At 35.8% G+C, this 23,945-nt stretch overlaps 1 protein-coding gene across 4 annotated transcripts in view; it reads left to right on the top strand.

Moving 5' to 3' along the window:
- Dgkb (diacylglycerol kinase beta) overlaps positions 1-23,945 on the top strand; it is a 590,490-nt gene that overhangs the window by 124,666 nt on the left and 441,879 nt on the right. For all 4 annotated transcript variants that reach the window (XM_050158720.1, XM_050158722.1, XM_050158719.1 and 1 more), the window contains exons 3-4: positions 12,084-12,160; positions 21,032-21,185. In XM_050158720.1, coding sequence (XP_050014677.1) covers positions 12,084-12,160; positions 21,032-21,185 — 231 coding nt within the window. The remainder of the gene's footprint in view (positions 1-12,083; positions 12,161-21,031; positions 21,186-23,945) is intronic.

Raw genomic sequence — 23,945 nt, forward strand, 5'->3', positions numbered from 1 at the left:
CAAGCTTTATTTGTTAGAGCACAAACAAAATATCACCACAGTGTACGTCTGCTCATAAAAACCTTGTCGTTAGTAACACCTAAAAGGACCTGACCCTTGCTATGGCTTAATCAAACATGGTACCTATCTGCTACAGGGTTATGTGTTTAATCCTCTCTTAGAGCAAAGTCATTCACATCTGCAGCACATCATCAGGTGGGCAATATTTCCCAGGGTAGTGCCCTGGGAAGATCACTCGGCCGTCATCTCGTAATGAGAAATCCTAAATTTCTCTGGAATACATTCAGATTCCCTGAATACACAAAAACGAGCAATGTTCCAAGAGCTTTTTTGATGTGGAATTTCCCTCTGTGATTACCATTAATGAATAAATCTGCTTTGAGCCTATAGCAGTGCAGGGTGGAATGGAGCAGAGCTAGGTGGGGGGACTGGCTGAATGCTGGGCGAAAGAAGGATGAAGTCAGAGAGAAGCCATGTAGCTGTCAGAGAGGGACACTGGAGCTTTACCTGGTAAGCCACAACCACATGGCTATACACAGATTGATAGAAATGGGTTAAATTAATACGTAAGCATTAACCAATTAGAAGCTAGAGCTAATGGGCCAACCAATGTTTTATGTAATATAGTTACTGTGTGATTATTTCCGGGCTAAGCTGGCGGGAACTGACTAGTGGTCTCCTTCTACACTTTTTCCTTCAACTGGAATTGTGGTAAGTGTGGAAAGGAAGTTTCTTACATGGGCTTTGGCTGGGTGTTTATTGTGAGGTATGATATAATGGGTTTGCTCCCGTATTGATTCTGAAGCCAAGATTTTCCTGGACTACAACCAGATACTTATCCTGTCAAATGGTGGTGGTATATCAAACAATGAATTTTGTCAGGAGTTAATGTCTTCTGGGGAAATCCCCTGTAGTCAGAAGACACATAAAACCACAGCACAGTCTGAAGTCTTGCTACCAAGCGCTTTATTTTCTCGTCTCTCTTGGAAATGATTCACAGTTTAAAGGGCTTTATATGCCTTTTCTGTTGACCTTTAGTAATAAGTGTTGGTTTTTTTTTGTTCTTTTTTTTTCAGGGATGGATGTTTTATTTGTTTATATGTTTATGTGTGCTTAAAGGGTCTTTCAAAGGACTTAAAATAACACTAAAAATCTAACCCTCATAAAAATATAATTTATCTTTTGATTGTCAGATAAATGCATTTATAGGTTTTAGTTGAACATACATACCATTTAATCAAGATTTTTAACCTAAAACCAGTATCTGCCGACATAATAGTAGTTTGCCAAAGAGACCTTCAAGTCGTATGCTCTATAAACTGACATCGTTCTTACTTGGTGGGCTGTGGAGAGTGGGAGCATTGCAAAGTCGTCGTAAGGCATCTCAAGAGTAGTTTATCTTGTGTTTGGGATAGGGTAGTACTGAATCTAACAGTCAGTATTCTACAGTTTGGAAAGAAAGAAAGCCATGTAAACAATGTTAAAACAGACAGAAATGGGGTGATGGATCCAGTCAGAACTCTGGCAGACACCTGTAGGTGTGGAAGGAAGAGGAAGGGTGCTTTACCAGCCTCAGCATCAATCAGTCCCACTGAAGCCTTGATTCCACATCTCTGAGCTCCAGCTCTCTGAAAGATTAATCATGTTTAGTTCTCTTTCTTCCCCTTCCTCACTCCTCCTCTTTGCTCCCCCTTCTCTTCCTCCTCCCCTTTTCCCCCATTCTTCTTTTTAAGTATTTAAAAGTTTTTTTTGAAAAGTGGGGCATTGTTGGTCCTTGTAGATGGACATATGGGAAACAGCTGAGACACATCATCAAGAACCACAAATGCAGGTATAAACAACTTGATTGGCACTTTTTTTTGTGATAACATATTTTGAAAAAGTTTGGTTTTAGTTGCTATAAAGAACAGCCCAGTATTAGGATAGACTCGAACAGATCCCATTTTATGAAACCATCAGTATAGGTGTCTCTTCTAAGGATATGCCCACAGGATATTTGAAGGAGCTAAGGAATGCTGCATATGTATAATGTACACCTCCAGTCAACTTACCTGTTGAATTTTTGGTAAAATACCAGAATTGAGTGTCATGATATAGTTGAATTCAAAGCATAATGTAAACAACATAACCTTTAAGTCAGCTATACCAAAGCCGATCACTTTTTAACATATGGAATATCATTCTGAATCTATTTCTGAAATAAAAATATTAATACTGAGGAAAGCAGAAATTCTGATACATTGTGTTGTGGAACATTTGTTTAACTTTGCAAAGATATTTATGCATTTGTTTACCTATGTCGTTTTACCTTGCCTACCTGAGGTATCTAATTGGTCTAATACCTCAGGGAGAGTAAATAGGAGGAGAAATTTAGGCTTGGATAGAAGAAAGAAAAAAAGAAAGAAAGAAAGAAAGAAAGAAAGAAAGAAAGAAAGAAAGAAAGGAAGGAAGGAAGAAAGGAAGAAGCCAGAGAGATGCCAAAGGCCAGCCAAACACATGTGGAGGAAGCAGAAAAGTAGGACATATAGAATGAAAGAAAGGTAACAAGGCCTGAGGCCAAATGTAGATAAATGGAAGCAGGTTAAGTTAAGTTAAAGCATAACTCTTGGACAAGCCGAAGCTAAAGTATCTTCATAGTTGATAATATACCTCCATGTCTTTATTTGGGAGATGATTGGCAGCCCAAGAAGATTCCAACTACACCACTGGAGAATTTGACATATCAAAAAGTCAAGTTCCTTTTAGAACTGAATTTTTACCTTTATCTTTGATCAGCTTACACAGTAAACAGATCAGAATTTTCAAGTTCTTCAACAAAAATTTCCCTTTAAATAAAGCAATAAGCATTGAGAGAAACCAAAAGTAGGCAAGAAAACACCAGGGAGGAACTATTTAGAGCATCTGTAAATTCTTATTTCAGTATGATCTCTGAACATTGCAGATGCAAGATGATGTCCCTGCTAATGTCCCCAACAGTGAGACAGAGGGCAGGACAGGACAGGGCAAGAAGTAAGTTTGTGAGACAACAATTCTCTTGGTCATCCAAAGAACAAGACAAAGAATAAGTCTCTTTAATATATAATACAAATATATAAATATTATATATAATTACATTTAGGCACAATATAAATTAAAAACATAATTTAAAATATGCAATACTTTATAGCCCTTTTTACCCTAAATCCTTTACATCTTCCTGAGTTACGATGATAAGGTATAGTAAGTCAGGAGATTTCAATGACAGATCTTCTTGCCTTTCATTCGGCATGCCATGCATGATTATGAGAGCTATCTCTCACAGCCGTCCTTTTGGTTTGGTTGAATAATTTATTAAGTATATAGAAAGAAGAATTAAAAGAATGAATGCCAATAGTGGTTAAGTAGATTGACAACTGAGTCCCCGTGGCCGAGCTTGCCATGACTGACTTCCTGCTTCTCTTTCCCTATCGTGGGCATTTTTATGTCATGGAATAAATAGTAGTAACTTCTGTTGAACTTCTCAAGAACACAATGTCCTATTCTTGGGTCATTTGCTGTTCTCTCTTCTAGGGCACAGGATTAAGGGGAGTATCATTTCTCAAGACAACAGTGTACCTGGGAGGACTCATTGAAACAAACACTTTAGGGTTTGAAAAGGGAGAAAACGCAGCTCAATTTCCAGTCGTCTTTTCAGGGAACTCAAATAACATATGACAATTTAGGAATATTGTGTATATTACACAGAGTCAGTATTTGGGTCAATATTTTGAAATTTTAAGTTCTTTAAAAATATGTGTGTGGATCCAGGAGCATGTTTCAGAAATTAACACCCTTGTGTCAAGGCAGAAACCCTGAGCTTAGTTCCTGGGTCTCACATTTTAGGAAGAGACAACTGACCCCACAAGGTGTCTTCAGACCATACACGTACCATGATATAAATGCAGAGAAACACACCACACACACACACACACACACACACACACACACACACACTTCAGTATGTTCAGCCACACTAAAAACTTTATGTGGGTACTGACGATTTGAACCCAGGTTCTTCTCTGTGCACATCATGTACTCTTTTTACTGAACCATTTTCCTGACCACAAATTATGTTTTTTTTTCCCAGAATCAATAGACTTTGGTTTCCACCAAAGATTGTGTCAATGTTTCTACATGTACAGAAAGCTGAAAATTGTGTTCAGAAACTAACTTCAAACTTGAGCATTTTGCATTGTTCTAAAACAGGATGTTATTAGCAGCGTGACTGGAGTATGCAACACTGTTGCCAGAATGTCTGATGTCTCACTAAACGTTTTGCAGCCCACATAAGAACTTTTAAAAAAACAAAACTGTCATCCTCTGAACCAGTGTGGGCTTATTTTTTTAATAATGTAGGGATTCAAAACAGTAACTCATAATTCTACTTCACTAAATGTTTTGATTTAACACATGTAATGACTGCACTTAATTCTATTGCCCACAGAAGTGAATTTGCAACAACAAAAGACTTTAAATTGGTATGTTAAATATTATTTTAGAACAGTTTATATTACATTCTTTTTCTTTGTTCAGAAAAGAAGCTGAAGGCAACTAGATGAAAAGTAAAATAATGCTGAAGAAACTTGGTGATAATCTGTAATTCTGGTTATGAAAGAACTAAATTGCAGAGGTCATTGCAAGACTGACAGCAAAGATGATAATAAGGAGCATGTTTATTGTTCTGCACCAGATACTACTCTTAACAAAAGCATAAAGACAAAGTAATAATTTTCTCTTGTTTATCAGTACCCAAAACCTTAGTAAATATGGGAACCATAGCATGGTATCCATTGATAAAAGAAGACTAGGCTACTAATGTAGTCTATTAATTATACGTTATTCATGAAAACTACAAATGCATTTAAAATGTTATGTAAACTTATTATTAATAGTTGAATATACTATCCTCTTCTTATGACAGCTGTGTCTACTATCTAACAGATAAAACCACTGCCCTTGACACATGCGTGGACACACACACACACATACACAAGAAACGTCCAGGTGGGTGTGGCAATCCTCTTATATTCCAGAGAAGGAGAACCCAAAGGACAAAGTGGCCAACTGGACTAGCCACATTGGTGAACACTGGAGACAAGTGAGAGACTCTTACTCAATATCTAAGGAGGAAAGCAATGTAAAAGGAGACGATCTCAACTCCAAGTCTTCACAAATATGCAAGCACACAGATATACACACACATGCTTGTGACCCTCCCCACAAATGTACATGAATACAAATATTGATTATGCATATGTTATATATGCATACACATAACACACATATTTTAGTTTTTTCTCATTGAAAAGTTACTTTTTAGTAAAAAAGAATCCTACAATAAGCAATTTACAGATTCACGGAAGTCTCCATCAAAATCCCCCACCTTCACATACTTTAAAAGCAGTGTTCAGCTTCATATAGAAACACACACACGCACACAAACAGAGAAAAAAGGGAAAAAAAGGATAGCTAAATAAATCCTGAACGATAAAATAACAGCTGGTGGTCTCACCATTGCTGACTTCAATTGTACTAGAAAGCTACAGTTAAGAAAAACAGCATGATATTGGCATAAAAACAGACATGTTGATCAATGGAATCAAATTGAAGACCTAGAAATTTGCTAGGACAATGGTAGGAAGTGACCATGGGTTACCCATGGGAGTAACCTCCCAATAGCTATCTGATTTGACTTAAGGCACATTTCACCATATGTGACACTTTATGAGTCTAAATAGCTCAGAGACCTAGAGCAAAAATTAATAATACTCATGTATAAAAGAAAAGTAACAAGAAAACAGTTTCCTGTGTTAATCTGCAGCACCTTATTCAGCCATCATCAGAGAGGCTTCCTATAGCAGCAGAGGGAAATAAATAGAGAGATGCACATTTAGACATGCAAAAAGAGAGATCTTGGGATACAGAGCTCTAAATGCAATGTCTCCATCAAATCTCTCCCAGCAGGGCTCAGGGAACCCATGGAACAGAAGTCAGAAAGAGTAGGGGAGATGGAGGGAATGTAGGACATCAGGAGAACAAAGCTCCCCTAAAACAACCGAGCAAAGCTCATTTGAACTCCTAGAGAATGTAGCAGTAGAAGCAAGGCTATAAGCATCTGTACCAGGTCCTCTGCATATCTATGAGAGCTCCCAGTTAGCACTTGTATGGGATTCCTGAGTGTAAATGCGTGGGTCTCTGACTCTTATGAATTCTCTTGCAGCTTTTTTATTTTTCTGTTTTGTTGTGTTGTCCCAACTTCAATATGATGGGTTTTGTTTTATTGTATCATATTTTATGTTTTGTTTTTATCTGTTAGAAGCTGGTCCTTTTCTAATGAGAGACAGAAAAGGAATGTGTCTACATTGGAAAGGAGATAGAAGGGAACAGGAATCGTTAGAGGAGGGGAAACTTATTCAGATTATATCATATGAGAAAAGAAAAACTATGGTTAATAAAGCGAGAGAAGGAAAATACAAAAAGGAAAATACAAAAAAAAAAGTCAAATAAGGCAAAAAGACAGGGAGAATGTTCCTCCAATGTCTCATGATGAAAAACTACATCAATTATTATTTATGTGGGAAACTATAACTTGATCAGTTCTTTACTGTTAAGTTTTCTAGACTTATTGAACTATATAGTCACCCGTATTCTTTCATTTTGCAGCAATACAAATTCTTTCTGATAAAAAAAAATTAACTCCAAAGATGATGGGGGTGGGGTTGAGGGGTGGGGTGTGGAAGGATGTCATTTTATTTCGATTTAGTAAAAGAAAATATTTTTTTACACAATGTATTCTGATTCCAGCTTACCCTCCCCCAACTGCTCCCATTTCCCCCCTACCTCTCCTGCCATACAGATCCATAGCCTTTCTGTCTATCCTTAGAAAAGAAACAGGCATCTAAGGAACACTAAAACAACATAAGATAAAACAAAAACAGACAAATTGGGACCGAACAGAACAAACAAAAGAAAACAGCCAAGAAATAAAGCACAAGAAACTCATTTTATAGACTCAGGGAAATAATGTTTTTTACGGACTGGAATCTCACAAAAACACAAACCTGAAAATAAAAACATCATTATATATATTATATAATTATTATATATATTATATAATGTGATTATACACATATATGTATTTGCAAAGAGCTTGTAAGCTAAACAAGTTGTTGGCAAACAAACAAACAAAAAACAAAACAATAACAAAAAATAACACCTTCCCTAATTCAGCATTATGAGGAAGAAATTTCTGTCTCTGTTGACCCAATGTTTTGTGTCTTTGTTGCTGTTGTTATATACAACAAAAGCTAGAGTTGGCGTTAACAAAAAGAAAGGCGCGTTCCTCATGAGATCTCATAGAAAGACATTCAGAAATAGCTCAATTAAATAACAACCACAGTGTGATTATTTTATAATACGCAACAGTCCACACTGTACAGCCTGTAAAGAGAACACAAGCATGTATCTAGATAGTTAACTAAATGGTGTTGGTGAAAGTTTTCAAGGTGTGGAGGATTTGTTCTAACTCATGGTAAGTTTCAATGTGTAGAAGACTCTGTGGACAAGCGCAGTTTTAATCTTGGAAAAACTGAGTCTAAGAGCAAGAAAAAAAATAAAGTTTAAGTTCCAAACTAGATTGTAAGGTCAAGCTAAGGTCACAGGTGATCTTCATGCCAAGACACTTATACTAGAGTTTGAAAATTAGCAAAGGTGGGGGCTTATTAGGAGGCAGGTTTTCCTAATATGAATTCTTTTCTTCTATTGCCCAGAGCTAGTATTGTACTTGTGGCTGTTTTGAGAAAACAAAATAGCATGCATTAATAGTTCAGCTTTTAATGTATCCCACCTCCTCCCTATTAGGAATGACATAATGTAAACAGAATGTCAAGTTATTAAAATCTGACACATGTAATTTGAACAACATTTATAAATTATTGCTCAATGTGTTACTTAATTGATGATCAAAAAAAACCTGCAATCTCACAAAGAACGATATTTCAGAACGAGAGCTTCAATACAGGTACGTGCCTCGCTGACGGCACAGCCTGTTGTGCATCTGCCTTTATGAGCAAGAAGTAAAAAGATTTGTCCACTGATTGTATCTCCTTATCATTCACAAAGGATGAATTTGGAATAAGGTTTGTAAAAATATATAATCTAATCTCTGTACTAGCATATGTTTCTGACAAGATACATGTTGAAGCAATCAACGTCATTTCTGCAAAGTTAAGACCGAGTTCATAGAAAGTAATTCTAGCTTTGCTAGTTCTTAATGGTACTGATAGGTACTGAAAGTTAAGCTTGCAGGCAAGACCCACACCAGTCTTATGACTCCTTACTCTCATATAAATCTGTTTATTTAATTTCATAACTTTAAGTTTATAATAAAATTGAAAACTGTGCATAAAAGGTAAATTCATATTTCTTTCCTAACAATTTGTATATCAGTGTCTGAGATGACAGCAAATCAAATCTGATCACAGACAGAGAATGCTAGTAAGATACTTACCGAAAGAAAAACTCAGGTAGATGTACAGAATTCAAGCAAATAGACACTATCGGGGGGTCTTGAGTACCAGCCTAAGTACCCCCTCAGGGCTCAAAATTGGATGTCTAAGGCAGGCAAGGATTTGAGGGTAAAAAATTAACTCAAATACATTACCTCTGCATGTTCTTTATTTTTTGTGCGAGGGGAAAAGTAAAAATAGATGGGCATAGAGTAGAGGAAGAAGAAGAAAAAGAGAAGGAGTAAGTGCTGATTTCCACAAGGTTTCCAGTTTTCACAGATATAGTTGGAAAATTCCACAGGCAAGGACAATGAGAATATGCGTATCAAAATCACACGAAGAAAGGTCAGGTAGAACCTGACAAAGCAGTACTCTGGATCAGGTGACCTGACCCAGGAAAGAGCCAGTATTCAAGATGAAGTACCTGACATTCTAAACCATTAGATAAAGTTACTAAAGGCTCTGAATCCTAGATTCAGCCACTCTCCTCATCTAATCTCTTTTGTGATGACCAGCTTTAGGGACGCCCAGATTTGTTCGTTAGCAAAGGTAGGGCATGCTACTTTCCTGCTCAGTGCCTGTCTTCTGTAGAAATTTCTATGTGATCTATTAGCGGATAATTTTGTGGGACTGACTCTATGTAAATTTGACTGTTAGAACAAAGAATGAATGTTATCAATCTAAGCCCTCATGGTATGGGGGAATGGAGCAAGGTCACTCCATGGCTGTGTAGAAGTTACACTGTTGAGGTTTTCTGTGAATGAATCCCTTTCCAAGGGGAAGAATCATGGCTTCACAAGGATTCTACAGATATGACAGTGACTTTTCCAAAAGACAAGTTTTCCTGCAGTTCTGCAAGATAGTTTGCTCCATATGGATGTGTAAATATGTATATAGTTCCCGTGGATCTGCCCATTGGTCTGTCATCTGTACATTCACNAAAAAACATCCCCAGAGGACTTTAACAGCAAATATTCAAGCAACCCAGTTATAAGCGTCAAAAGACTTAAATAGATATTTCTATCATAAATATGTAAGTGATCAAAGACTCACAAGGTTGCTCAGTTGTTAAAGTACTTGCAAATATGAGAATCTTTGCTCAGTTCTGAGCCTTAGTATTAAAATTAAGTAAACAAGAAAAGGTCCATTAGTGGGCATTGGGGGGATTATAATATCAGGGGTGTTGTGGGATATTTGTAGATTATGTGAAGATATAATGCTGTTAGTGTTTTAATAAAGAGTTAAAAGGCCAATAACTAAATAGTAACTACAGGCAGGACTTCCAGGCAGAGAGAGAGAAAGTACAAGATGAGCAGAGGCATGCAAGATGCCACTGAGACACAGAATGGGTAGGATACACAGAAGGGGAGAGAGGTAAAAGCCATATGGTAGAATGTAGATTAATACAAATATGGGTTAATTTGTTATAAGAGCTAGTGGGACAAGCCTAAGGCTGAGCTTCTGTGATTAATAATAAGTCTCTGTGTCATTATTTGTGAGCTAGCAGTCCAAAGACAAGTCCAATTATACTGGGAAAGCAAAGACAGAAGCATCGCTGGGGAATGCAGACAGCCTAAACAACTTAGCAAGCTTCAAGCCAAGAACAAGGTGGATGACTCCTGAGGAATGACATGTGTACCTGCCCATTTTTTTGTATCTCTCTACACACAAACAGTCCCACAGAGGCAAACAGACACATGTGCACATGAAAATATGCACATCATTCATTCATTTGCAAATGACTAAATAGATACATAAGAAAATATTGCCCAATCACAAATGATTAGGAAAGTGAGATTTGAAAATAACAAGTGTTGAATCTAAATAGATGCTTGGTGATTACACCCTTTACTTATTGCTGTGAGACTATACAATGGTACTGCTATTGTGAAAATCCTCAAGTCCGTTTCTCAAATTGTCAGACATGGAATGACTGAGCAAGTCTTCTTTTACCAAAGGGAATTGAAACATGGTTTCTCTAAAGCTAACATGTTTTGTGTTGCAGCATTTTTTCACATTAGTGGAAATGATTAACAAGTGAAACGTGTGCATTTGCTGATTTAAAAAGTCAATGCACAGAGGAGGAGTAGCCAGGTGAAGAAAGGAATGTGCTGCGCATGGACAGAGCCTGAAGACACTAAGATAGTGGATTGAAACCAGACGGAGAAGCAGCGTATGATGAGATGCCATTCCCCTCTCCCCAGACATGCTCAGAACAGGCAAATCCACACAGAGAGAAAGCAGGTTAATTGGGAAGGGGCTGGAGAGGAGAAAGAGGAATCAAAGATGTCATAGTTCCTGCTCATGCTGATGGGAGTGTCGTGGCCTGAGAGGCTGTGCTGGCTGCAGATCGTGATGGAAAGCAGAGAAACTGCAAAAGGGCTGCACTGCACACTCTGACTTCTGTCCCCAGCACACAAACCCACATCAGTTACAGCATAAAGGAAGGAAGCCGCACATTTCAGGAGAAACCAAACATATGCAGAGCGCCTCATGGCCCCTAACAGGATGTGTCAAAGACTTATGGAAGGTGTTTGTATTCTTAAGTAAAAACATATCGTCTCTAATTGTTAGCAGTTCATGGTCATCAAGTCTCAGGAAAGAATGAGGAGGGGTATACTAAAATGCTAGAAAACAATTACTCATGTTCTCTTCCATAACAAAAAAAACCCTGAAAATTCTATTTCCCACATTCCAAATTCATATTTTTTACTCTCTATTTTATAAATGACATGGAACATTTATGAAGTTTTTCTTTTTCTTCTGTTATGCTTCTCCAACTTAAGTGAATAATAAATTTCTAATGGCTGGATCAGAAATCATAATTTATGAGAGGGTTGTATGGGAGAAAATTTAATAACATTATTTATCAGCGTCTGAAAGTATTTAATACAGGGTTATTTATCACTTCTCGTTGTGAAAGGCTCAAATGGATTATTAGTTTTGGTCACACAAAGCCTGATTCATTTGAGTGTTCACAACAGCATTATTTAGATTAATTCAAACCCAGAAAAAAATCAAATGAATATTTGCTGGTCAAAATGTCATATGGGCATAGAATATTTTTTTACAGCAGTTGAGAGATGACATAATCTACAGCAGTGATATGAGAGCTGTAGGCTGCAGTTTGTAGGTTTATTATATTTAATAAGATAGCACATGATCAAAATACAGCAAGGAAACAAAAATCTCTTCACTTATCTGCTACTTACTCATATATAATAGAGAGATGTTGACCTGAATCTCGAAGAATATACTCAACCAAAGAAAATATTATTTTTGTTCCTTTCATGACATCCTCCATTATCTTTGGTGCCTGCATGGACTTTGACACTGGGGATGTATTACCATGATAGAATGCTTGTCTAGTTTGTGCAGGGACCCGGGTTACTTCCTCAGCTTCCCCATCCAATCAAAAGACATTTCATGTGTTGATTTTAAAACTGAGTTTCCATTGATGATTATTTATATCCTATATCTTTGTTTCTGAAGTGAACTACAAAATCCATATTCGACTTATGTAAATGTTGTTTTGTTTTTTCCTTCTTGTCATTGTAGATTCTACGAAGAAATTAAAGGATGTGCTTGAAGAATTCCATGGTAATGGCGTGCTTGCCAAGTATAATCCTGAAGGGGTAAAGCTTCTTTTTTTTCTTTATCAGTTTAATTGGTGTGCTTGCTGGGTGAATTTTCTTCACGGAAAATTCTAGACAAATATGTATATGTGTGTTTTTATAAATGCACACATACATATGCTTCTGTATATATATTTATATATATACATATATACACTTACATGTATATATCTCACATACCATAAACCATTTAGCACATTCCAAACAATAAAGTCCATAATAAATTGGTATTCTGGAAAGTCCATTAAATATAGTATATTTTTATACATTTATTAATGAAAATACTTTTAGTGTGTGTGTGCTTGAAAAATGTATATCATTAAATATATTGAGGCTTTTTCTAGAATTTAGAAAACAGGAATATAGAAGAAAGAAAGATACTCTTGTTTCTCTTCCTATGACCTGAAGCTTTTAATCCAAGACAGACATGAAGGGGCAGGGAGCAATCCCTGACAGGAAATGATCCTAAAAGAACACTCATGAGGTGGATGCGACCCTGATGTCTTATGGAGCCATCCAAAGGACAATTCAAATTCCCTTTTATCCTCTATGTTTTTTGTTTATAAGAATTTTCCTGATCCATCAATTCATTTTAAATGCCATGTTTTATAGAGTTTATCTCCAAATTATATGTTAAGTAATTCTCCAATTATATCAGCTGAAATGTTGTATTTTGATGGTCTGATCAAAATTACTTTTAGATCATTTGTTGTCTCACCAACTGAGATTTGACTATAGGAGAATAAAACAAACAGATCTTTGCAAAAAAAATGTTGAACTATGTCATCAGTATAGATTTGTTTGCATACTGAAACATGACTTTTTGGTTTTGCATATATACAAGAACATAATTCCTACTTATCTTTCAAGATCTTTCTTCTGTGGAATATGTAGTCCAATGTCTGAATTACAACCTCAGAATTTTCACAAAGTTTTATAATTCCCATCTGTACTTCACCATGTAGCTCGTGTTCTCGAACTTGCAAACTCTTACCCCAGTTATCCACATGTAAAGAATGCACACATGCATCACCACATATACCTTCACTTCATGTTTTCTTGTTTCCTTGAAATTATGACACTTACCTCTACATTTCAAATGTAACCCAGGCTTACTTTCTTCTCTTAAAAAATGTGATTTCTAACGATGGAGACTGTCAGTGGTTTCGATGCCATTTCGTCTGTTCTGTGCTAAGGAAAAACACAGGTGTGGCTTGTGTTTCCCTGGCATATATGTTTTTTAATGTTGCAGAGTAAGCAAGATAAAATTTATGGATGGATATATAAAAGAGTAAATCTCAAAGTCCAAGAAAATAGATAAGGGGAAGGGAAGAAGACTGATTTGCTGTCAAACTATAAATGTCATTAATAGTCATTGGTCCAGTGATCCCTGAAAACACACATTCTTGTGTATATACTTGAAATATTTAGCCTCTCTGAACATAGTACCTGGTCATCAATTCACTTAGAACTTGTATATAGCGATATTATTTGCACTTTAGTCCTTTACTCTTAGGGATTTCTTGTATAAATTTCTCCAAAGCTCTCTTTGTGACTATTATGGCTTTCAGGATGACTAAAGGTCACCACAGGATTTAGAGGAGTAATTACCAGATGTGTTACTAAATACAAATAATATCAGACTTTTCAATAATGTGCTACTCCTCTGTAAATATGCAAATTTTTTAATGCATTAAGATAATAATAGTTGAAAGACAGAAAGGTAGTTTTCATTATGACCCAGTAACAACTCTAAATTAAGAGTAAGAAGAATAAAGCTACTCTCTATACTAAATATTAATAAGAACTTCCCTTTAAGAAGAAAAAAATTAAAGTTAATATTACACTTTAAGAGGAGTTCTGTGTTTTATGAAAGCCACTAGAAAATAATTAGTAATACCTGTCTTTGACAAGGAAACCACTCAAGATTTTTTCCTAGAGCTTTCATCTGTTTTATTAAATATTAAACCAACACTATAAACAATTCCTAGTCCCTAATCACAGTGGAAGTTATTACTCTGTCTTGGCTGGTCAGATTGCTTCAAAGTTATCTAGCATGATTAACTATTTATAAGTGTTAATTTGTATAAGAAAAATAGGAAGGTGTTTAACAAAGCCTAGTGTTCGAACGGATAATAGATCCCTTCTTTTAAAATAAGTATAATTTTCAATACTCCCATGAAATGTATTTTTAGATTGAAGGCAAAGCAAAAAGCCCTTGAGCTTCACTTACTTCTGTAAATGAAATTATTAAAATTCATTTTTTGTTATAGTTAGCTAGAATTTTTAATATAAAAGTTTATATTGGAAACCTTTATCCAAAAAATGTGAACTATTTAGAATTATTTTAATAGTGAATAAATGCTAGACAAAAGATATGGACAGATCAATTACAATTAATTTTTATATTTAAAATAATTTGATAATCATTTCTATAAAAATTATGTAGGGAAAAATTTAAATAAAAGTTTTAAATATTCTCTAAAAATTAAAATATTAAAAGTCTTGATATTCTTAAATTAATAAAAGTAATGTTTTTAAAATAAATTTATGTTCAGCAAGGTACAATGATGATGCTTCTCATGAAAATAGTGAACGTTGGTATATGAGAAAATTCAGCTTGTTTTTGCATGTTTGATTTTTTTGTTTGGTTTTTCTTAGCTGTCAAATTTGATTACAAAATATTTCAGTCTTTTAAGGCATGGAATTTAAGTTTATATGTTTTACTAATGAAAAGAAACACTGTAAGAGAGGAATAAGTAAACTCTAATATATTGTTATATACATATCTTTATCACCCTCTCTGGAAGGTTTTAATTATAATTTGTTTTATTCATTATATTTGATTCACTTCAAGAGGAACTATGGCCACACATAAAGACTGGCCTAGCTCAATTTTTTGTTACTTCAGACTTAGAGAGGCCTACTTAAAGCATGGATTGTTGCCTGCCTCCTCTTTGTTCTGGATGCTTCTTAGTGTTTCTGGGGTTGGGCTCATGATTTGTTTTCCTGACACTTTTCCAGTGTTATTTATGTTGATGTTATTGTCTCGCAACAACCCTTTGAGACTCATTTACACAGGGACCATTTTAAAATCAATACATAATCTTTAACTTTTAGTGAAAATATCAGCAAAATGAGATAATGGGTAAAAATTCTCTTACATTAACTCGTGTATTTTTTCTTTTCTCGCATGCACAGAAACAAGATATTCTTAACCAAGTAAGACATTTTCTTTTCTATTGAAATCTGTCTTCTTATTTGAACTATGGATTCCTTGCCCATGCCACTAATCTCTACCTCTATACTAACTAGGCCCTCAGAGTATACTGGATCATCTACAATACATAAAGTTATACCTGAAAAATAGAAACTTTCCCAATTAATATCACTAGTAGGGATCTGATACTTTGGCAGGAGGAAAACGTGTTCAAAGTGTGGATCATGGTTTTAGAGACTCTGGGGTTTAATTTTCTAATACTGTATAACCAAACATATCAGCTTCAGGTAAGTTAATTTATTTAAAATTTAGTTAGTTTATTAGTTTACAGTGTATAATTTGAAAACTGAATCTAAATATAATGGTAAGGATTATATTTTATATTATGTTTCATTTTGTCTACAATTCTGTGCTAACTTTGTAAAGGAAACAGAGTTAAAGGGCTACTGATATTTCCTTCCCGGAAGAAAGATAAGCAATCCATTGCTTCAATTTTGTGGCAGTGAATTCAATTCTGAAAACAAAGCTCTGTTAGTCACGCAGTGAAGAGCACAGAATCTCTGTACTTCTTTGAGCACTCCAAGTATTCCCAACTCAGTAGAAAGACTTTGGGAACAGCATCATTTTACTCAGAACTCCTCAATCACACACCAAAGCTGTATGCGAGGATGTCTAACTTCTTTAACCCCAACCAACAAGGCATTCTTAAATTTCTCAAAGATTTGTTTCTTTACATTCAATTTAAACAAAATATAATATTATCCTCCTTTCTGACATGCAGCCTTGTCTATTTATGCATGCTAATAGAACCAGAAGACATGCTATGTGCTTCCCAGCCAGGACATTCCCTCATGCGGTACTGAGACGGCAGTATCGATCCCTTGCAATTGCTCCATCACCCACACCTGCCAGGAGCCAGGTCAGTCTGTATGCCAGGAACACAAGCGGACTTTGACTCCACACTTCTGCCCCTTTTCCTCACCAGCATCAATAGAGTTGCCCTGAAGCCAGGTTGGAGCTTTGAATACACAGCAGCAGACTGGATAATGTACTGTCTGCTCCACTCTGTCTGCTTCACTTAATATGGTTGATTTATCCTTAGAATATTTGAATCTCATCTTGATACATGGGCTCAGGTTTTAATGCCAGATACTAGAAGAATTTATCTAGTAAAAGAAAGAATTTTGACGCAGAATCTTGAGATGGTATTTATATAGGCACTTATGAGACTGACTATTTATATCTCAATGTAATTAAATCGATATGAACAACTTCTTGGGGATTTCTAATTTTTACTCTCAGAATGAAGGTTCTGCATTTACTAAGATTCACTATCTTATGACCTCTGGAAGCATTGAAAATTTGAGAACGTACCATCTGCTATGCCCATGTATCAAGATGTGGCAAGCTTAGTAGCTATAAAAATCCTCATAAATGCTATTGAAACAAGAGAAATAAGTTGCAGATGGGTATGTGTAATTTAGAAAACAAAATTGTATTAATTGTGCTAGTTACTTTATCAACAATGAGATCTAAAAGCAAGCTTGAATGGATTTGGGATGACTTTGTAACTTTTCTTACACTAATAGTAAGAGCCAAGTTCATGTGTAGATTTTAAATCGTCTAAAAGCTAACGCTTCACCTGGCATTCCTTTAACGACACTCATTAGACAGGAGCTACAAGCCCTGTTAGGGTAAATAATGCCTTAGGAATATTTAAATGACCTATTGGCTCATTTTCAAAATATATTTTTTAATGCTGCCTTGAAACACTGATTATTTTGGAATTTTGTCTGATTTTTAATTTTATGTTACCTTCACTAGGAATAGCACTTTTAGAAAACCACTGAAGACGCTAGCAGAAAGTTCATCTAAGTATTTTGGTGGGAAGGGCTGTATTATATAAACTTTTTAAAAGAAAATTTAGGTAAGTTTAATAGTTATAGAAAAGTATAAATAGTATTTTTTCAATGAATGAGGTAAAGTTTTCACTTGTAAATATATTTCTAAAGGTAGCATGCCCAACTGTCTTGTGTGGAAGAGCAGACACCAGTCACTGACCCTGTGTGTGATGGCAATGCAGCCATGCTGAAACAGTCCGCAGAGTTAAGAGTGTATGACGTGTCCACACTCCAACACAGTAGGGCACACGAAACAAAACAGTCACAGGCATCTTCAAAGTGTGCAATTGAGCACTCACTCACTGTTATTTTTATACTTTTTCATTTATATCACTTACTTTTGAAACCTCAGGCTTATTTACATGTACCTATTGGTTTTTTATCATAAATACTGGTTGCAAAGCAGATAGAAGAGATTAGTAATCCTAGCATTAGGGAGGCGGGAATGGGAAGATCAGAAGTTCAAGGCTTTCAACTACATAGTTAGTTTCACGATCGCCTTGGATACCGGCAACACTTTGTAAAGAAAAATGATGATAATAATTAATGAATAAATAATAAATAAATATAAAAGATTGCCAAGCATCTTGCAGGATGTGCAAACGCTGAAAATAAGTTCATGAAAGTTTATTCTTCTCGTTGAAGTTGGTAAATCTTTCAGGTTCATGGTGCTAACTAGAAGCATTGATAGCAAGCAATTTCATGCACTTTAAAAAGCTTGTTTGTCTTTTAGCAAAGTTAGCACTTACCTCTTTATTTTGTGAGGATTCCATCAATATAAAAGACATGTCATGTACATAACATATTTCTGTTATATAGAATTAGCAGTCCCTTAAGCCTGTAATGTTATAGGGACTTTGTGAGCAAAGAATCCACATGGTCAAATATAATGATGAACAAAATGGGTGTGTTTTGAATTCATACCAACTTGGCAGCAGCATCCGAGAAGTCTGTGTTTTTTAGAGATTTTCTGTGGTTGCTCTAATTAGTCCATGACTGCTTCATAAAATAAAAATGTTAAAAAGAATTTTAAAAATTAAGCCTCATGTGTGTTAGGATAAATAGTCAACTTTAAATATTCAAGGCCCATGCTATTTGTTCCATTCATGTTTCCATTAATGTACATTGATGTACATTATAAATGTACTGATACTTTTGAAAAGTTTGAATTTTCCAAAACTAATGACAGCAGTAGAACTCACATAGAAATTAGAAATTTCCCCACTATTAGATGCTGCAAAATTATGTAAATTAAGTATATCATATACTTATTATTGAAATCTTATGATTTAAGCATGATTTTAGATGATATTTGAAAATGTTTTATAAAAAATATTATAAGTAACTCAGAAAACAATGGAAAATATTTACTTCATGACTGGTAATTGGTAACATTGAATCAGATAATTTTTGTCTATAAAATCGCTTGGGTTTCACAATGTTATGCCATATATAACATCAGTGGTTCAGTAGAGATTTGCCCCCAAGTATACTGTGAGGGTGACAGGAAACAGTGTATCGTGAGGGTGACAGGAAACAGTGGACCCTGAGGGTGACAGGAAACAGTGTATCGTGAGGGTGACAGGAAACTGTATCGTGAGGGTGACAGGATACACCTTCGCCTCTTCCATAAACTCCTTAACTGTAGATCTTATGCCATCATCTCCAGAATTCACTGAAGAACAGAACTCTCTATTCTTCAGTCTGCAACGGTCTTCTTTTAAAACGTGAGATATGTTGATGAGGCTCCTAGCAGTGAGATGGGAATCTTTCTCTGACACCTTGCTGGTTTTTGGGAACTTGTTCTCCGTGCTGGATGACCTCACCTAACCTCTCTCCATGACAAGAAGCTTGGTCCTACCTCAACTTGATGTGCCCTGCTTTGTTCAAGCTCATGGGAGACCTGCCCCTTCCTGAATGGAAACAGAGGGGGAGAGGATGGGGAGAGGGATAGATGGGACTCAGGGGAAGGGAAGGAGGAAGGGAGGGGAAACAATGGTCAGTATGTAAAATATATGAAAAAGTTAATTAAATTAAATAAAATTTAAATTAAAGAAGTGAGATATTTTGAGAAATTTTACTCTCTGAACTCAGTAATTTGAAAGTCTTGTTTGATTACAGAACCAAATGAAAAAGCGAAGTTTTGATTTAGGAGGAGGCAGTGAATTTTATAATTTTTGAGCCAACAAATAGACAAATTAATATGCAAAATAACCCATGTATTTCCAAGATATAACTACCTTTTATTTAAAGTTTTTATGATTTTTTATTTTAATTTATTTTTTAAAACTTCATTTTAAAATGTTATTTTTAATATATGTGGGTTTTTTTATTTTATTGACTTTATTGAGCTCTACATTACAATGAATATATCTAAGGTTTTCTTCAGAAAATAACTGTAAGGTATTGATATCATACATAATTTTATGAAGAAATAAATTACCAATAACAAAGGTAAAAGATGATTTTAATTACTTGATATTACATTCAATAAAAAACACAAATAATATATGCACACACACATAACTTATTCGAGTCATTGTCCATACTTGAAAGTTTTATGTTTTTGGTGATGCCTTAAAAAGGTAACAGTTTAAGTTTACCAAAAATAATAACATGACATCACTATGCTCATAATGAATGACAAAATAGGAGGTATGTATTCTCTCTCACTTTTCTCAAGATATTACCAGAAAAACAAGATGGGAAGTTTTCCATTTAAAAAGAAATAGTTTAGAGAAATGAAGAACAATCAACCACCAGGTTTTCCTGACTTTTAGTTTCATCTCAGTGTCCTAACTCACTTTGGTGAGGGAAAGTCCCACCATGGCTGGCTCTGGGAGGCTGATCTTCCCCTGCTGTTGCTCCTTGCTGACCTGGTTTTATTCTGGCTTCTTCTCTGTAAGTCTTTAGGCTTCTCAGCTGATTAGTGCAATTCCCTAAGTCTTTCCTTGTTCTCCAACTGTACCTGTCTCTTGAAAACACGCCTTTAACACGTTTTTCAAAGGAGTATTAGCTACATGCTTTTGTCCCGAGGGCCCCCAGTTGTCGCAGTTGCTCTGCAGCATCCATCTTACCTGTTGTCCTTTGCTACGAGAAGGCATTTTCACTAGGGACCTTTGTGTAGTCCATATGAAGCTTGAAGTGAGAGACTAGCTTCCTTCAGTAGCTTTTCAAGTGGACTTGGGGCTCTTGCTCTGAAATGACTGCTTTCCGATGAATAGGGATTCGAGAAGGGTGAAAGACTTTACAATATGCTCCATGAGAAGTTTGTTTGTAAAGTTATGGACTGTTTAGTCAACTGATATTGGTTTTGATTTGAAATGCTTGCTGATCACTTTTAAATAATCACCATTATCATGAAGAAAGGGGAACAGTTGCGTCATTCTGTGTGTGACTCCATTATTAACTTGTTCACACTAAATATCTGAGCTACTCAACACAAATCTGTGAGTTTGGAAATAACAGACCCAGTGGATGTGGAGGAAAGAAAACTTCAAAGGGTAAAATTTGATGTCACATGGCTGCCGTGAAGATAGAAACATCTAAATAGAAACTGTGTTATCTTTGCTCTACACTATCAAAGGGGAGACACATAACTGCCGCTGCCAATGATAGCATAGAACCACCAAGACTCGGATAACAATACTTAGATAGTAAACAGTTCAGGTCATTTCTGTTGCTCATGACTTGAACATGGTCTTGCTATCTCACTGGGTCTGACATCACAGATTTAAACTTGTTTTTCAGACCATAGATTTTGAAGGCTTCAAGCTGTTCATGAAAACCTTCCTGGAAGCAGAACTCCCTGACGATTTCACAGCACATCTTTTCATGTCATTCAGCAACAAATTCCCCCATTCCAGCCCAAACGTCAAGAGCAAGCCCGCCCTCCTTTCAGGGGGTAAGTATGTTTTCTTAGACCTGAACATAGAGCAGGTCTTGTGAAAGAGACATGAGTATCACCTCATCAAAAAAAGAATCTTACACTGAAGTTTGTCTGTGTATCTGCACTAGAATTCATATTGACATTGACTTTTAAAATATCTGTAGTATAATAAACAATAGGGCACCCCTTTAGACATAAAGGATGTCAAGTTTACATGTTCTAATTCAGGAAACAAATTTATTTGAGTGATATGCCTTAATATTTGTTTCATTAAAGATGAGGCATTCTAGACGTTAAAAAAATGAGCCAAATCACATGATAGCATAACTCAATTTAAAAATAATTGTTATCCTTAAAAGCAAAACCAAAGTGATTTTTGAAGTATAATATCTGTTCCCCTGTTGAAACTCTTGTGTATGACTTCCTGTTTGCAGCTGGATACTCACATCTACATCTGTTTTATGTGTGTGCTGTATCATGTGGTCTCTTAGATATTTCAGTGTGCAATTCCGAGAAAGTGAGGATAAAAAAAAAAACACTTAGTGTCCCTATGAAAATCATTCAAACATTTCAAATCCCTAAAGGCTCTCAGAGTCCTCAGGAGAGTCCGCAGTCACCAAGGACTGCACTGTGAAGCAATGAGGGGAAGAAGGTAGTGTAGAGACAAGCAGTAATGGAGTGTAATCCCTGCACTCTGAAATACAAAGTTAAAAAACACATAGGTGGTAGAGCCATCCACAGACCATGAGTCAAGGCCATCTGCCGATTGCCTTGCACCTCGACAGCTTGTGCTGCTTCCACACAAAAGGCAGTACCAATCTCTTCAAGAAGAACCACCTGTGGTGCCGGCTTCCTAAAATCAAGCCTCCATGGGATGAGGCTCCACAATACGTGAAACAGGCTTTCTTGTCTTCACTGCCTTCTTGCAGCATGTTTAGCTAAAGAGTATCAGCCCATTCATAACAGCCAGCTCGAGAAAGCTCCTCATGCTTGCCTTTGCATCTTTGTGACTCTTCATAGAACGGTATGACCTTCTAGAATGAGCATTTTTAGAGGAGAGAGTTTCTATTTTGATCTGCAAGTAAAATTCACCCCGGAAACACTGTCCTGGGGTTCCAAGGAAACAAAATACACATTTATCTGTATTCTACAATTGTATTTACCTGCATTAAACATGCAAATAGGGAATGTTTCTAATGAGTTAAAGTGGTTTTATAAAGAATTCTGATCTCAAACATCCTATTTCCCCAAACATCATGCATTAGTACAAAATAGGAATGCAAAGATTAATAGGAACAACAATCAAATTAGGCTTCAAAATACAGACAAATGAGCATTAGTCAGACTGTACCTCACTTGGGATAACTTCATATCCTCTGTAGCTCTCCTTCAAACAAAGTTGTGTTACTCAAATCCCATGCATCAATAATAAACCAATCCAAGTTCTTTTTCAAAGCGTGGCTCCTCACTGAAGTATTGAGTGTCCACTGTCCCTCCTATGACCGCTTCTATCCATTTTTACTGAAACACATTTGATAGTTTTTTTTTTCCCAAGGAACAATGGACACAATATAGAAGTGCAGGGGTTGGGTATCATTGACGCTGAAATTGAAAACATAAATCTTTTTCTATTTCTAAGAAGCTACTTTAAAACAGTCTGCTATCCATACAGAATACAGTTGAATTTGGAAAACCTCAGGTTACTTCTGAACAGACAGTTTCTGTAATGACTACAATCACCCTCACGGGACTCCACTTACTTTCTTAAAACGTCAGCAGAAATAAGATATTCTGTGTGTGAACTGAAAAATAAGAACTCCTCAATAAATAAAATAGAAATGAAAAAAGGAATAAAGGTACAATCACCAATGTACTGCACTCAAGTATGGTACATATAAAAAACAAAGTATTCAATTTTCTTTGCATAAAGATGTTATTGTGTACAGTAACAATGTTTTTAATATAAATTTACATGGCCTGGATACACTTTCTCAACGAATGCCTAGTAATCTGTGTGGCATTTTGTGATATAAAGAAATTAGTTTTGTGAAAACCTTCATTGCAATCTGATCCACGTTATTTATTGATAGTTATCTTTGTCTTTGGCTAGGTGGAGGCCCTCCTAAGGTGGTTGGGTAGCTCTCTCTTGTCACCTTTACTTCCTCAAAGTGTCAGGTACTCGATGAGCCACTGCAATAACCAACTTCTGATTTCACTTCCATTATCAGAAAATTTCTGAATTACAGACATTACACCGTTCTCACAAACATTTTTAACCCCTCTGTTAATGAAAATGACTCTCAGATCCCCAGTTTTACTGTGATCTCTATTGCGCCACTACAGCTTTAGTACTGAGAGAAATATTATAAAAATGAGTATTGCTAACCTTCAGATATGTATAAGTTTATTCAATTCTGAGATAGATAAAGTTATTATCTAGGCAATGGAATGTTACTCTGTGCAAAAAGAAAGAATTAACTCATAAAAAGACACAGAGGAAATTCAACTACATGTTATTACATGAAAGAAGCTTGCTTGAAAAGCTATCCTACAATTCCTGCTAACTGATATCCTGTTATTACGCTCTAAAATATTTAAATGCAAACCTATTTGTTGAGACTTAGAAGTGTTATTTTAACTTCAGCACAATGGCTATGCCTTAATCTGCTGCCATTTCAGTTCTCAGTTGAAACTCTGCAGATTCCACAATCAGTCTGGGTAATAGAATGCCTGTTCACTGTGTTAGCCAGTGTTTCTATCGCTTTGATGAAATGT

The sequence above is a fragment of the Alexandromys fortis genome, unplaced genomic scaffold, assembly GCF_014885135.2.
Source record: "Alexandromys fortis isolate MF-2015 unplaced genomic scaffold, M_Fortis_MF-2015_v1.1 scaffold_101, whole genome shotgun sequence".
NCBI lineage: Eukaryota > Metazoa > Chordata > Mammalia > Rodentia > Cricetidae > Alexandromys > Alexandromys fortis.